The sequence below is a fragment of the Coregonus clupeaformis genome, unplaced genomic scaffold (assembly GCF_020615455.1).
Source record: "Coregonus clupeaformis isolate EN_2021a unplaced genomic scaffold, ASM2061545v1 scaf1763, whole genome shotgun sequence".
NCBI lineage: Eukaryota > Metazoa > Chordata > Actinopteri > Salmoniformes > Salmonidae > Coregonus > Coregonus clupeaformis.
Genome location: NW_025535217.1, coordinates 36,973 through 52,500, shown reverse-complemented (window position 1 = coordinate 52,500; position 15,528 = coordinate 36,973). Strand labels below are relative to the sequence as shown.

The window sequence follows — 15,528 nt, the reverse complement described above, 5'->3', positions numbered from 1 at the left end:
TGGTGGCCACGCCCACTACCACGCCCAGTATTTTGACCTACTAGCTATTGTGAATTTTTGTTGCGCTTTAGACTTAAGTTGTTTCGTGTCGGGTTTGTGCTTTCAGCTGTTTCTGTGTCTTTTCTCAGACATGGGCAATAAATTGTCAGATACAGGTTTTTGAACTTAGTGCTGCTTAAGCAGTACACAATTGGGTCCACTAGACAATCCATGTGGGAAAAAAACGATGAGACCATCATAGACCTGAACAGCTATATTCTCAGCATTCTCTAAATCCATGGCTCTGACAATCAACAGAACAATTCTAGCTATGGTGCAAGGCAGGAAACAAAAAGAGAAGACCAGCATGACAGAGGTGACCAGAAACACTGCTCGGCGCAGTTTAGTCCTATCCCCTACGGTCTTCTTTTTCAGTCTGTTGACAATGCGGACCGTGCAGTAGACCAACACAAAGAAAGGGATGAGAATCTGGGTGAAAAACACAACCTCTCTCAGAGTGTCAGTGACGTCCCCCCTGACTGCTACAGCAGCCGGTCTTCAGCATGGTGGGGATAGTCAGGGGCAGAAGTAGTAGCCAGATGATGACAGAGATATGAAGGGACTTTTTGAGGACTACGTTCTTTTTCCCAGGATGAACCACGTTAAAGTAGCGATCGAGTGAAATCACAGCCAGGAAGGCAATACTGGCACCTCGGTTCAGAAACAGCATGAAGAGCATGGCTTTGCAGATCTTCCCATCCGTACTCTGCCGCTCTCCGTGAAGAAAATTGTACGCGTTCACTGGCAAACAGCCTAGCAGAAGAAGGTCAGCCAAGACGAGATTGAACAGGAAAAGGTTGTTGGAGTTCGATTTCCAGAACTTCAGCTTGAAGATAAAGAGATAAAGTACCGAGAGGTTGAGCGGAAGAGCCAGGGTGAATTCCAAAATCATCACAGAGGCGTAAAATCTGTACAGGGGCAGACTTTCTGCTGTGCAGTTATCGTTCAGAAGATCCTCTTCCATAATATGAACTGTCAGAAGCTGTACCTTACAGTCAGAAAACGTGTGATCCGGTCCGAATCCTTAACAAGAAGGAAAAGCAGTCCTCAACTCCAAATGAGTGTGTTCAAGGGAAGGGAAGCAAGCTTCTATTCCGTGTGCAGACTTGGTGAAACTGAAGGACTGTACTTTAGTCTGGAACTATTTCCCCCCCAAGCAGCAGTTGTAAATTGTTCAGACTTGTTGGTTGAGCACCTTCCATTCCTGAGTAGGCGAGTCACCACAGGATGAATAGACAAGCAGCTGGTCCCACGAGGGATTGACATTGCATCAGCTCACACACAAAACATTTCTTTCCCATATTTGTCATCTCATCTGTGTATGAGTGACCCTTTTCCTGTGCTACATATTTCCTTGTTACTCCCTGCTGAATTCCTACAGTTGAAGTCGGAAGTTTACATTCACCTTAACCAAATACATTTAAACTCAGTTTTTCACAAACTGTGAAAATGTCAGAATAATAGTAGAGAGAATGATTTATTTCAGCTTTATTTCTTTCATCACATTCCCAGTGGGTCAGAAGTTTACATACACTCAATTAGTATTTGGTAGCATTGCCTTTAAATTGTTTAACTTGAGTCAAACGTTTTGGGTAGCCTTCTACAAGCTTCCCACAATAAGTTGGGTGAATTTTGGTCCATTCCTCCTGACAGAGCTGGTGTAACTGAGTCAGGTTTGTAGGCCTCCTTGCTCGCACACGCTTTTTCAGTTCTGCCCACATATTTTCTATAGGATTGAGGTCAGGGCTTTGTGATGGCCACTCCAATACCTTGACTTTGTTGTCCTTAAGCCATTTTGCCACATCTTTGGAAGTATGCTTAGGGTCATTGTCCATTTGGAAGACCCATTTGCGACCAAGCTTTAACTTCCTGACTGATGTCTTGCTAAATGACGTAAATGTAAATGTTGAGATGTTGCTTCAATATATCCACATAATTTTCCTTCCTCGTGATGCCATTTATTTTGTGAAGTGCACCAGTCCCTCCTGCAGCTAAGCACCCCCACAGCATGATGCTGCCACCCCCGTGCTTCACGGTTGGGATGGTGTTCTTCGGCTTGCAAGCTCCCCCTTTTTCCTCCAAACATAATGATGGTCATTATGGCCAAACAGTTCTATTTTTGTTTCATCAGACCAGAGGACATTTCTCCAAAAAGTACGATCTTTGTCCCCATGTGCAGTTGCAAACCGTAGTCTGGCTTTTTTATAGCGGTTTTGGAGCAGTGGCTTCTTCCTTGCTGAGCGGCCTTTCAGGTTATGTGGATATAGGACTCGTTTTACTGTGGATATAGATACTTTTGTACCTGTTTCCTCCAGCATCTTCACAAGGTCCTTTGCTGTTGTTCTGGGATTGATTTGCACTTTTCGCACCAAACTACGTTCATCTCTAGGAGACAGAACGCGTCTCCTTCCTGAGCGGTATGACAGCTGCGTGGTCCCATGGCGTTTATACTTGCATACTATTGTTTGTACAGATGAACGTGGTATCTTCAGGCGTTTGGAAATAGCTCCCAAAGATGAACCAGACTTGTGGAGGTCAACAATTTTTTTCCTGAGGTATTGGCTGATTTCTTTTGATTTTCCCATGATGTCAAGCAAAAAGGCACTGAGTTTGAAGCTAGGCCTAGAAATACATCCACAGGTACACCTCCAATTGACTCAAATGATGTCAATTAGCCTATCAGAAGCTTCTAAAGCCATGACATCCTTTTCTGGAATTTTCCAAGCTGTTTAAAGGCACAGTCAACTTAGTGTATGTAAACTTCTGACCCACTGGAATTGTGATAAAGTGAATTATAAGTGAAATAATCTGTCTGTAAACAATTGTTGGAAAAATGACTTGTGTCATGCACAAAGTAGATGTCCTAACCGACTTGCCAAAACTATAGTTTGTTAACAAGAAATTTGTGGAGTGGTTGAAAAACGAGTTTTAATGACTCCAACCTAAGTGTACGTAAACTTCAGAGTAAGCCTAAGGCAGTGCAGCGGTGTGCTTCCGGGTTCCAAAACACATTCGTGGGAAGGAAAATGTAGTTTGATTGATTAAACACACAGACAGCTACAATGTGAAGATACTGACAGTTCTTAGCTGGAAGTCGTAGAATAACTCAGATGAGCAGGAAATATGTATTTATTTCTGTTCTATTGTTTGTTTACCTCCCAGGGCTCCGCTGTGGTCCAGACTCCTCCTCTTCAGGGCCCGTGTGGTGAGCATCAGAGGAACCAGAATGGAGAACAACCATCGCCACGGGGACACCGGCTGGAGAGTGCCTGTAATGACAGATGGTCCAGGACTCAGCTATACACACACACACACACACAAACATCACCAGTCATAGCTACTTGTTTTCATGGGATTTAATTAGGTTATAGGTGTAGCTAATAATCAGTGTTTCATCAAGCAGTGTTTCATCCTCTTTAACAAACATCTTCTACTGAAACCATCTCTCCTTGTGTCCATTCTCTTTTAGGCAGGGGGGCAACAGAGCTAGGCAGGGGGGCAACAGAGCTAGGCAGGGGGGGGGGCAACAGAGCTAGGCAGGGGAGTGGCAACAGAGCTAGGCAGGGGGGGCAACAGAGCTAGGCAGGGGGGGCAACAGAGCTAGGCAGGGGGCAACAGAGCTAGGCAGGGGGTGGCAACAGAGCTAGGCAGGGGGGCAACAGAGCTAGGCGGGGGGTTTGGGGCAACAGGGCTAGGCGGGGGGGGCAACAGGGCTAGGCAGGGGGGGGGGGGGGCAAGAGAGCTAGTCAGGGGGGCCCACCTTGCTTATATAGTGTTGAGAGAAAGTTTACACCCTTTAGCATTTTCTCTATTTCTGCAACAAAACATGTTCTCCCCTGTTATTGGTAATGGTGAGAGCATGTAAGCATGTTTTGTTGCAGCCTCTGTAAGCTTCTCACTCATCCTTATTCATGATTCATTCCTGTTTTTTCTTAATCATGGCACTATCAGGATTAATGTAGAAGTGTTCAGAAACATATTCTACTCTTACTTAGAATAAAGGTCACTCCAAAATGGCACAAGACATTATTCACCATTCAGTTCCGGTTGGGCAAAACATAACCCAAAACTGCAAATGCATCCAAGGAATTTGTAGAGTTACAAGGTTGATGCAAGGAATATGGGACCGAATACTAAACTTTTGACTACTTTAATCCACTTTGAGCTCATTAATCTAGAGGTTCACATACTTTTTCCCACAAAGAAATGTAATGTTGGATCAATTTTCTCAATAAAGAAATTCAAAAGTACAATTGTTTTTGTGTATTGTTTTTGTGTAAAGGGTTAACAAACGTTCTATAACCAACAATGGTAGGGAAAGCACTGGACATAACGGACAAGGTGTGTGTGTGTGTGCATGTGCACGCACGCGTGTCTTACCATAGTATGTGCTGGCTGTGATGGAAATGATCCAGAAGGAGAGAGAGATGGCCAAGGTGGCACACAACACGATCATATCAGTCATCATCTTGACGTATTCGTTCATTTGTATCTCATCCTCAAAAATCATTGTGGAAGAAGGGAATAGAACCTGTGGAAGTCATCGACATTACCTTGGGCACTTGCTTAGTTATATGACGCATGGCTTACACAGGACAGTTAGTAACCTGGTCCAAGGTCTGTTTGTGATGTCTCGCCGTTGACACACCAGGTAGAACTGGGAGTAGGCTAGCATGGGAAGCCGCTGGTGGGCTTTATGGATCTCCATCGTAAACCCACTAACAGCTGCCCAGGCTAGGACCAGGCTATTATTAGTAGCTAGCTATGTAAATGTCGTGTAAAATCAACACTCATAAAAACGTAAGACTGACCGGACAGCGCCATACGTCGCTAGCTAGATGTCTACTGATGTGGAACTAGCAGCTAGCTAGCAAGCTAATAAATTGGAAGGTGGGCTAAAGAAAATAGTGTAAAGGTTGCACCTGAAGTAGCCGAAGCCATGGCTTGTGTATCCTGCTTCTTCCATTGTGGGGAAGTGCCAATACAACTAGCTGATGTAACTTGTCGCTATAAGATAACTTAGCGAGATGCGACGATTCACAGCTGTCAAAATACTGTAGTGTAGTAAGATTTCAAATCAACGGATTCGTTGTTCTTCTTCTGTGGATTTTTTTATGGCGGTTGGCAACCAACTTTAAGGTGCATTACCGCCACCACCTGGACTGGAGTGTGGACCAGAGAACGGGAAGGTCTACCTCCTACCCAATATTCTCGTCTCCCTAAGAAAACGAAATACATAATTAAATACTACATTCCCTGATGATTTCCCCAGCAGTTCACTCTCATTGTCGACTGAGAGCAGGATGTGGCCTTAAAGAAATACATGCGTACTTCCGCTGATCTGTCAGATAGCTATTAAAGCTTCAGTGGTCATATTTCTCAAAAAATACATTATTCACCAAACATAAGTCCATAAATAAGTTTGAGTATTAAATCCATAATCAAATATATTATTCAGTATTTATGTGATTTTCATCACTATTTGGATATCCATATGGACCGAGCAAAAAATACTGTATAATATATTTGATTATGCATTTAATACTCAAACTTATTTATGGATTTATGTTTTGTGAATAATTTGGTGAATAATATTACTTACTTACATTTAAGCATCATGAATTCCAGGGGCCTCATTTATCAACCATGCGGGGGGGCAGTATGAAAATGTATGCACTCACTACTGTAAGTCGCTCTGGATAAGAGCGTCTGCTAAATGACTAAAATGTAAATGTTTAGGCACAAATCTGTGCATTAACCATGCGTGGGCACATTGCCAAGTGGTGGAATAAGAGAACTGCTTGTCAAGCATGGGGAAAATATATGTTGAAAATGTGTGAAATTGTTAGAGTAATAATTAAATCATTTTCCGATTGAATTGTATTTCCATTGTGAATTCATTTTTATTTATTTTATTTCACCTTTATTTAACCAGGTAAGCCAGTTGAGAACAAGTTCTCATTTACAACTGCGACCTGGCCAAGATAAAGCAAAGCAGTGCGATAAAAACAACAACAGAGTTACATATGGGGTAAAAAAACATAAAGTCAAAAAAATACAACAGAAAATATATATACAGTGTGTGCAAATGTAGCAAGTTATGGAGGTAAGGCAATAAATAGGCTATAGTGAAAAATAATTATAATTAGTATTAACACTGGATTGCTAGATGTGCAAGAGATTATGTGCAAATAGAGATACTGGGGTGCAAAAGAGCAAAATAAATAACAATATAGGGATGAGGTAGTTGGGTGGGCTAATTTCAGATGGGCTGTGTACAGGTGCAGTGATCGGTAAGGTGCTCTGACAACTGATGCTTAAAGTTAGTGAGGGAGATAAGAGTCTCCAGCTTCAGAGATTTTTGCAATTCGTTCCAGTCATTGGCAGCAGAGAACTGGAAGGAATTGCGGCCAAAGGAGGTGTTGGCTTTGGGGATGACCAGTGAGATATACCTGCTGGAGCGCAGACTACGGGTGGGTGTTGCTATGGTGACCAATGAGCTAAGATAAGGCGGGGATTTGCCTAGCAGTGATTTATAGATGGCCTGGAGCCAGTGGGTTTGACGACGAACATGTAGTGAGGACCAGCCAACAAGAGCGTACAGGTCACAGTGGTGGGTAGTGTATGGGGCTTTGGAGACAAAACGGATGGCACTGTGATAGACTACATCCAATTTGCTGAGTAGAGTGTTGGAGGCTATTTTGTAAATGACATCGCCGAAGTCAAGGATCGGTAGAATAGTCAGTTTTACGAGGGCATGTTTGGCAGCATGAGTGAAGGAGGCTTTGTTGCGAAATAGGATGCTGATTCTAGATTTAACTTTGGATTGGAGATGCTTAATGTGAGTCTGGAAGGAGAGTTTACAGTCTAATCAGACACCTAGGTATTTGTAGTTGTCCACATACTCTAGGTCAGACCCGTCGAGAGTAGTGATTCTAGTCGGGTGGGCGGGTGCCAGCAGCATTCGATTGAAGAGCATGCATTTAGTTTTACTAGTGTTTAAGAGCAGTTGTGAATTCATGCAACACATTTTGACAGGCTATATATAATTTGACCACATCAGTGCATTAGTTATGATAATAATCCATATAAAGTACAGTTAAATTAGTTAAATTAGTTACATTTAATTAAATCAGTTAAATTAGTTAAATTAGGGGCAGGTGTTAAAGTTAAACCATTGTAGAAATACTATAAAAGACTGAGATAATGGAAATCAAATGAGAGATGGCTGATCATAGCTGTTAGAAGATCTGGCACGCCGCTGCCTTTCGCCGAGTGCGTTTTTAGAGACCGGTGATACTTTTTTCCAGAAGGTACAGCTTGGCTCATCAGATATCGTTTCCAAAACCAATCCTATAGGATAATATTTTCCTTTCGAGGAGTTAAGACCTACTTTAGAAAGGCAAACAGATGCCATTCCAGTGCACATTAAAGTGCTATCCACCGTCAGGTTTTCGGCAATGGGCACTTTTCAGCGGGAGCTTGCGGATTGGCATCTCACATCCCTCGATGAGCCAATGTTTTGGATGCAATCATCAGCTAAACGAACTGTAACATACAATTTCCATACACCATCGCACAACAGGTTGAAGTCAAGGGGTTTATTTGCCATCAATGGGTTCCCAAATACGAACGGAGCAATATACTGCACCCACATCGCCATAAAAGCTCCATCCCAAAACAAGTTAAACTATGTGAACGGAAAAGGCTTCGACTCTTAATGTGCAGGCGATAGCTTATATGATGAGAAAAAGACGCTGCTGAATGTGGTGGCAAGGTGGAAAGCACGACTCATTCATTCTGCAGAAAAGCAATGTTGACCTATACGCCTACAGGAGGGAGCTGTTGAGGATGGACGGCTACTCATTTGAAGTAAATTTGCCATTGCTAAAGCAACTTCAATTGTCCTAATGGTCCTCTCTTTGTAGCTATGTTTTTATTTTTACTGGTCAAACCACAACTGAGCGAACCAAATAACATATTTTGGTTGTCCTCAGTCTCTGACACTAGTACCATGCAGTCTTTTTTGGGTTGTGCGGTTGTAGGCTATTTCATGGTATGGCGTTGTATATTCCCGTGGGTTTTAAAGGAATGATTTTCACCATGTATGGTTAATTATATGCGTTTGGAAATGCAAATAGCCACGTTCGTGCACGAGCGCCGAGGCTGAAAACATTTGCTGTTTATCAACGGTGTGCGTATGACGCACGTAGGATTGTTTAATAAATCACACGTTTTCTATGCGTAGGAGCATTCTACATTCCGTTGGTAAGTAGTATTTTAGAATAGTTTCTAGCAATATTGATAAATGAGGCCCCTGCCATTTTATAAAGACTGTAAGCCAGGCATGTTTTATTATAGTAGCTAGTGTAGAACATGGAGATGTGTGAATCTCACTCCTTAGCCTAGGTATCCCGCTTGCGTCGCCTCATTAACTATCTTTTGAGGTAACGCCTCAAGACGCTTAAGGGAGGACGGTTCACGCCAGGTATGGGCCGAATCGGGAGGAAGTGGCAAGCAGCGTGACATCCTTTACACTTAGATGTTTAATATTCTTACGTACAATTAATTCACGTGTGTGTCAATATAAAAGTAGTCATTAGCAGGCATTGGCTATTACTGCAATCTCATAAAACTATTATCTTTCAGTTCCAGGGAGTGGAGTGGTCCTCTGTTAAAATACAAGCTAAACATAACACTCTTTCTTTACTAACTAACTCACCACCAATAGTTTACCCTCAAAGTACAATAGTGTACACTATACAGCATAATGGTTAAATGCCCTTGTCACCTACCCAAATGTAACGAAGTTGTCTGCTGGTCGAAATTCCTCTATCACTAGGTTCTGAAATCAAACAGTCATGATTACTTTTTTTTAAAGCGGATTTGGATTCATACTGAATCAAAAAGCATGTCAAATAATTTGTAGTATCAGGTGATATCAAGAAGTCCCTGCCACTGACTGAGGACTCTTTGACTGAGCCCTGTAATACCAGGAAAACAGCTTCACAGTTATGTGTTGTTTCCAACAGTTCCAACCACACGGACATTATCTCAGAAATACGCCATCAGTGGGTAATGTAGTTCAAATAATTCTTAGTTTTTGCCTTCTAGGAAGACGAACTGAAAGACATACATTATATTTATATACATTCATACGGGGTTCAGACTGTAACTACGTCAGAGTAATAACCACATCTTACTGTGGGGGAAATTCCTGCAGCATCCCGTAGCATTAATTAAGGAATAGGCCTATCAGAGTCGCAAAAGCCCCCAATGAAGCCCCAGGCCGGACCGAGCCTAATTAAGGAATAGGCCTATCAGAGTTGCAAAACCCCCGATAAACCCCAAGGCTGGACCGAGACTAATTAAGGAATAGGCCTATCAGAGTTGCAAAAACCCCCGATAAAGCCCCAGGCTGATCTCTTTATTTCAGGAGTAGAACAGGATACATGTAGTTACAATATCTGTCCAGTAGAGGGGGACCTCACCCCACTCATTTTTCTTTTCAAATCGTCAATCCATGATCAATGAATCTGCTCAATCCAGATTTCCATCCAGAGGACACCACGGTGATAGTAGGCATGATAACCAATAATGACGAGTCAGCCTATAGGGAGGAGGTAAGTGAACTGGCATTGTGGACAACAATCTCTCCCTCAATGTCAACAAAACAAAATAGTTGATTGTTGACTACAGGAAGCAGAGGGATCATGCCCCAATCCACATCAGGAAAAACCATTTGAATACAATCACTTTTTGACAGCACCCCTTTTGATTTGAACAAAACCTTCCATACATATTTGCCCATTGTAGAAGTGCTCAGAAAGTGACATTTTGGACCTGAATGCCAAAACATTCAAGAGATTAAAGTGCTCAAAGTAAAACATTTTTTGCATACCCCACCATACCATGAGACAGCCATGTCTTCATGAGTGGAAAAGAAGAGTCAGAGCAGGTGGTCAGTTCAGTTCAAGTGTTCATCAGTCTGAAGGCTTGTAGATAGAAACTGTCTCTGAGCCTGTTGGTATCAGACCTCATGCTCTGATACCGTCTGCCCGACGGTAAGGGAGAGACCAGCTCGTGGCTGGGGTGTGTAGGGTCCTTGATGATGATGCGGGCCTTCCTCAGGCATCGTTTCGAGTAGATGTCCTGGATGGGTGGGAGCACGGTCCCAGTGATGTCCTGGATGGGTGGGAGCACGGTCCCAGTGATGTCCTGGATGGGTGGGAGCACGGTCCCAGTGATGTCCTGGAAGGGTGGGAGCACGGTCCCAGTGATGTCCTGGAAGGGTGGGAGCACGGTCCCAGTGATGTCCTGGAAGGGTGGGAGCACGGTCCCAGTGATGTCCTGGAAGGGTGGGAGCACGGTCCCAGTGATGTCCTGGATGGGTGGGAGCACGGTCCCAGTGATGTCCTGGATGGGTGGGAGCACGGTCCCAGTGATGTCCTGGATGGGTGGGAGCACGGTCCCAGTGATGTCCTGGATGGGTGGGAGCACGGTCCCAGTGATGTACTGGGCCATCTTCACCACCCGCTGGAGGGCCTTGCGGCCGTGGACGGAGTAATTCCCGTACCAGGCCGTGATGCAATCAGTCAGGATGCTCTCGATGGTGCAGCGGTAGTTTTTGGAGAGGACTTGGGTGGCATGCCGAATTTCTTCAGCTGCCTTAGGAAGTAGAGACACCGTTGCGTCCTCTTGACGCATCACTTGTCTCAGTGCTGCTGTGCTGTGCTGTTTGTTGCTGCTTGGCTACCTGCCAAACTTGACGGTTGAAACTTTTTAAAAACCGTTTAATCCATCTTCATTCAACACATTTTACCAACGTCTTAGTTATTTTTATTTTATTTTTTTCCTCGCTTGACTTTTTTCATTCAACCTTTTCACCCCGGACTCTTTATCTGGACATGGTTCTACAGGACCTCCACCAGCCGAAGCTAAGTAGTAATATTAACACTATGCCATTTAATTGCAGTTGCTGTACTCATAATATACAGGAAAACTATCGCCTTATGGTGAGGATAGCCGTGCTGCAAGCCCAGCTTCAGATGCAATCGTTAGGCAAGGGCGATGTAAGTGTAGGAAAGATGAAACAGCCGTCTGTGCCACCAGTAAGTACAGATAGTAGTATACATCCCCCTCACACAGTCCCCACAGCCGGACAAATTTCAAGGCTTCTGAAATGCTGTCGGCATACTCAACCGGTGTCGCTCATTCAGCCGACAGAAACTTTCAACCGGTTCTCCCCATTAAGCAAAGAGTTGGAGTCAGAGGCCTTCTCAGGTCTCTCCTCCACCTGTTACGGGGTCTGAGCCACCGAAGCCTCCCACCATTAGCTTGGACAAATTGAAAACCCTAGTCATTGGCGACTCCATTACCCGCTATATTAGACTTACAAAGAATCATCCAGCGTTCATACACTGTTTACCAGGGGGCAGGACTACCGACGTAAAGGCTAATCTGAAGATGGTGCTGGCTAAGGCAAAAACTGGTGAGTGTAGAGAGTACAGGGATATTGTTATCCACGTCGGCACCAACGATGTTAGGATGAAACAGTCAGAGGTCACCAAGAGTAACATAGCTTCAGCGTGTAAATTAGCTAGTCGACGTCGAGTAATTGTTTCTGGCCCCCTCCCAGTTAGGGCGAGTGATGAGCTCTACAGCAGGACCTCAACGTTACTCTGGACCCTGATCCCTCTTTTGACGAACATATCAAGAATGTTTCAAGGACAGCTTTTTTCCATCTTCGTGACATTGCAAAAATCCGAAACTTTTTGTCCAGAAATGACGCAGAAAAGCTAATCCATGCTTTTTTGTCACTTCTAGATTAGACTACTGCAATGCTCTACTCTCCGGCTACCTGGATAAAGCACTAAATATTATTCAGTTAGTGCTAAACACGGCTGCTAGAATCTTGACTAGAACCAAAACATTTGATCATTTTACTCCAGTGCTAGCCTCTCAACACTGGCTTCCTGTTAAGGCTAGGGCTAATTTCAAGGTTTTACTGCTAACCTACAAAGCATTACATGGGCTTGCTCCTACCTATCTCTCCGATTTGGTCCTGCCGTACAGACCTACATGTACGCTATGGTCACAAAACGCAGGCCTCCTTACTGTCCCTAGACTTTCTAAGCAAACAGCTGGAGGCTTGCTCCTATAGAGCTCAATTTTTATGGAATGGTCTGCCTATCCATGTGAGAGACGCGGACTCTGTCTCGACCTTTAAGTCTTTACTGAAGACTCATCTCTTCAGTAGGTTCTATGATTGAGTGTAGAGTCTGGCCCAGGGGTGCGAAGGTGAACAGAAAGGCATTGGAGCGACAAACCACCCTTGCTGTCTCTGCCTGGCCGGTTCCCGTCTCTCCATTGGGATTCTCTGCCTCTGACCCTGTTACGGGGGCTGAGTCACTGGCTTACTGGTGCTTTCCATGCCGTCCCTAGGGGTATCGTCGGACGGGGCCACAGTGTCTCCCGACCCCCCCCCTGTCTCAGCCTCCAGTATCTATGCTGCAATAGTCTATGTGCCGGGGGGCTAGGGTCAGTCTGTTATATCTGGTGTTATTCTCCTGTCTTATCTGATGTCCTGTGTGAATTTAAGTATGCTCCCTCTAATTCTCTCTCTCTCCCTCCCGGAGGACCTGAGCCCTAGGACCATGCCTCAGGACTACCTGGCCTGATGACTCCTTGCTGTCCCCAGTCCACCTGGTCGTGCTGCTGCTCCAGTTTCAACTGTTCTGCCATACTATGGAACCCTGACCTGTCCACCGGACGTGCTACCTTGTCCCAGACCTGCTGTTTTCGACTCTCTCTCTCTACCACACCTGCTATTTCAACCTCTAAATGCCCGGCTATGAAAAGCGAAGTGACATTTACTCCTGATGTAGTGACCTGTTGCAACCTCTACAACCATTATTATTTGACCCTGCTGGTCATCTATGAACGTTTGAACATCTTGGGAGAAAAATCTGGCCTTAATGGCCATGTACTGTTATAATCTCCACCCGGCACAGCCAGAAAGGGACTGGCCACCCCTCAGAGCCTGGTTCCTCTCTAGGTTTCTTCCTTTCTAGGGAGTTTTTCCTAGCCACTGTGCTTCTACATCTGCATTGCTTGCTGTTTGGGGTTTTAGGCTGGGTTTCTGTATAAGCACTTTGTGACATCGGCTGATGTAAAAAGGGCTTTATAAATAAATGTGATTGATTGATTGGTGGTGTTGTTGGCCCATGTCAAGTCCTTGGTGATGTGGACGACCAGGAACTTAAAACTGCTGATTCTCTCTACTGGGTAAATCCATTTGAATTCAATCACTTTTTAAAAGCATCCCTTTTGATTTAAACAAAACTTTCCATACATGTTTGCTCATGAAAGAAGTGGTCAGAAAGTGACTTTTTGGACCTGAATGCTGAAACATTTAGGAGATAAAGGTGCTCAAAGTTGACCCATTTTGCATACCCCACCACACCATGAGACATCCATGTCTTCATCACTGGAAAAGATAAACGGTTGAGTTTAATATCATTTAAAAGCTTTTACAAACAGGGCAGCTAATGAAATTCGGCATGCCACCCCGGGTCCTCCTCCAAACACTACTGCTGCACCTTCGAGAGCGTCCTGACCGGTTGCATCACGGCCAGTTACGGGAATTGCTCCGTCCACAGCCGCAAGGCCCTCCAGCAGGTGGTGAAGATTGCCCAGTACATCACTGGGACCGTTCTCCCTTATTATAATTGCTAAATATTGCACAATTTAAACACTGCATTATATTCTACTGAGACATTTACTTTATGTTCATATTCTTATCTTTTATTATTTATTATTGTTGTTGCATTGTCCAGAAGGAACCTGCACGTAAGCATTTGGTTGGACGATGTATACAACGCGTGTCTCGTACATAAAACGAACAAAACATTAAACTTAATAATTAGTTAGGTTACCCAAGTATGTACAATCTACACAATATGGTGGTAGGCTATCGAAGCAAGAAGAATCTGAAAACTGGTTTGTGTGTGTGTTTATGTGTGTGTAGTGTATATGTGTGTGTGTGTGTGTGTGTATGTGTGTGTAGTGTATATATGTGTGTGTGTGTGTGTGTGTGTGTGTGTATGTGCATGCATGCTTAACAGAGAGACAGGGAGAGATGAAATACACAGAAAAACTACAACATCCTTTACTAACCATGAGATGGATCTTTTGAATTCCATGGTCCTGTGATTAGCCTATGGCAGTTCTTGGTACAATAACAGAATCAACAAGTCAACCAATCAACCCACTGGGTATTGGTGTGTTACCAAAACCCAGAGGAGAACAGAACCACTCACAAGAGCCACATAGTTGCTTTTACAGAAGCATCCATCCAGAGATGGTTAGTGTCTCCATGTTCAACCTATTGATTACCACAGATAGAGATGGTTAGTGTTCAACCTATTGATTACCACAGACAGAGATGGTTAGTGTCTCCATTTTCAACCTATTGATTACCACAGACAGAGATGGTTAGTGTTCAACCTATTGATTACCAGAGATAGAGATGGTTAGTGTCTCCATGTTCAACCTATTGATTACCACAGATAGAGATGGTTAGTGTCTCCATGTTCAACCTATTGATTACCACAGATAGAGATGGTTAGTGTCTCCATGTCCAACCTATTGATTACCACAGATAGAGATGGTTAGTGTCTCCATGTTCAACCTATTGATTACCAGAGACAGAGATGGTTAGTGTCTCCATGTTCAACCTATTGATTACCACAGACAGAGATGGTTAGTGTCTCCATGTTCAACCTATTGATTACCAGAGACAGAGATGGTTAGTGTCTCCATGTTCAACCTATTGATTATGTGACGTCACGAGAGGCTACACCGCTTTCAGCGGGATTGCTCAAGTAGTGCAAGGAGACCAGGTTCAACCAAAACAAGGATTTTATTATAGGTCTTGGGAAATTAACGAAAATATAACAAAATTCTGTTCTCTTGTGGCTCTTTAAGGGTTAACAGTTCAGGGATGTCTCTTCCACATCCAAAATCATAACTCTCCCTCGCTCAAATAACTTTTCCCCAGTCTTACTGTATTCCACGTTGCAGCTAGTGGCCAACCCAGCAAAACGTCCTTCCAAATGTCCCACACGTATTTCCACAGGTGCATATATCCAAAGGTGAGTATTTCCCCAAAGGTAAGTATCTCCAAATCCTTATATTTCTCCTGGAAGTGGACGTGCAGCACTCTTGTCCTCCAGCGAGCCCAGGTTGGAGACTGTGTCTCTTCCCTTCCCCACACCCTCAGCTCATCAGCTCCTCATTTGTTTCAGCTGCGTGGGAAGATTGGCCATAGAGGGGGTGGAGTTCCCACCATACCAGCAGATGGAGCCATAGCTGTCTGGGTTGCAGCCACCTCAGGGGGATGTAACGTCCCTCCAGGACACAGCCTCTCGTGACATCACACATCCCCCCTCTCGGGACCGACGTCCTCGCCGGGTAAAGGCAGCGAAG

At 44.1% G+C, this 15,528-nt stretch overlaps 1 protein-coding gene and 1 pseudogene across 2 annotated transcripts in view; both read right to left on the bottom strand.

Annotated features, from left to right (window-relative positions):
• Positions 1-1,018, bottom strand: part of LOC123487517 — a 1,153-nt pseudogene extending 135 nt beyond the window's left edge.
• The window catches only part of LOC123487516 (transmembrane protein 19-like), a 21,402-nt gene extending 12,470 nt beyond the window's left edge, over positions 1-8,932 (bottom strand). The window contains exons 1-3 of one of the 2 annotated variants that reach the window (XM_045218740.1): positions 8,835-8,932; positions 4,420-4,570; positions 3,195-3,308 (exon numbers count right to left, since the gene is read on the bottom strand). In XM_045218740.1, coding sequence (XP_045074675.1) covers positions 3,195-3,308; positions 4,420-4,549 — 244 coding nt within the window. In that variant the 5' untranslated portion in view covers positions 4,550-4,570; positions 8,835-8,932. Of the gene's footprint in view, positions 1-3,194; positions 3,309-4,419; positions 4,571-4,961; positions 5,155-8,834 lie in introns of those variants that run through there. The other variant, XM_045218739.1, reaches the window with a different exon arrangement.
• Between the last annotated feature and the right edge of the window lie 6,596 nt (positions 8,933-15,528).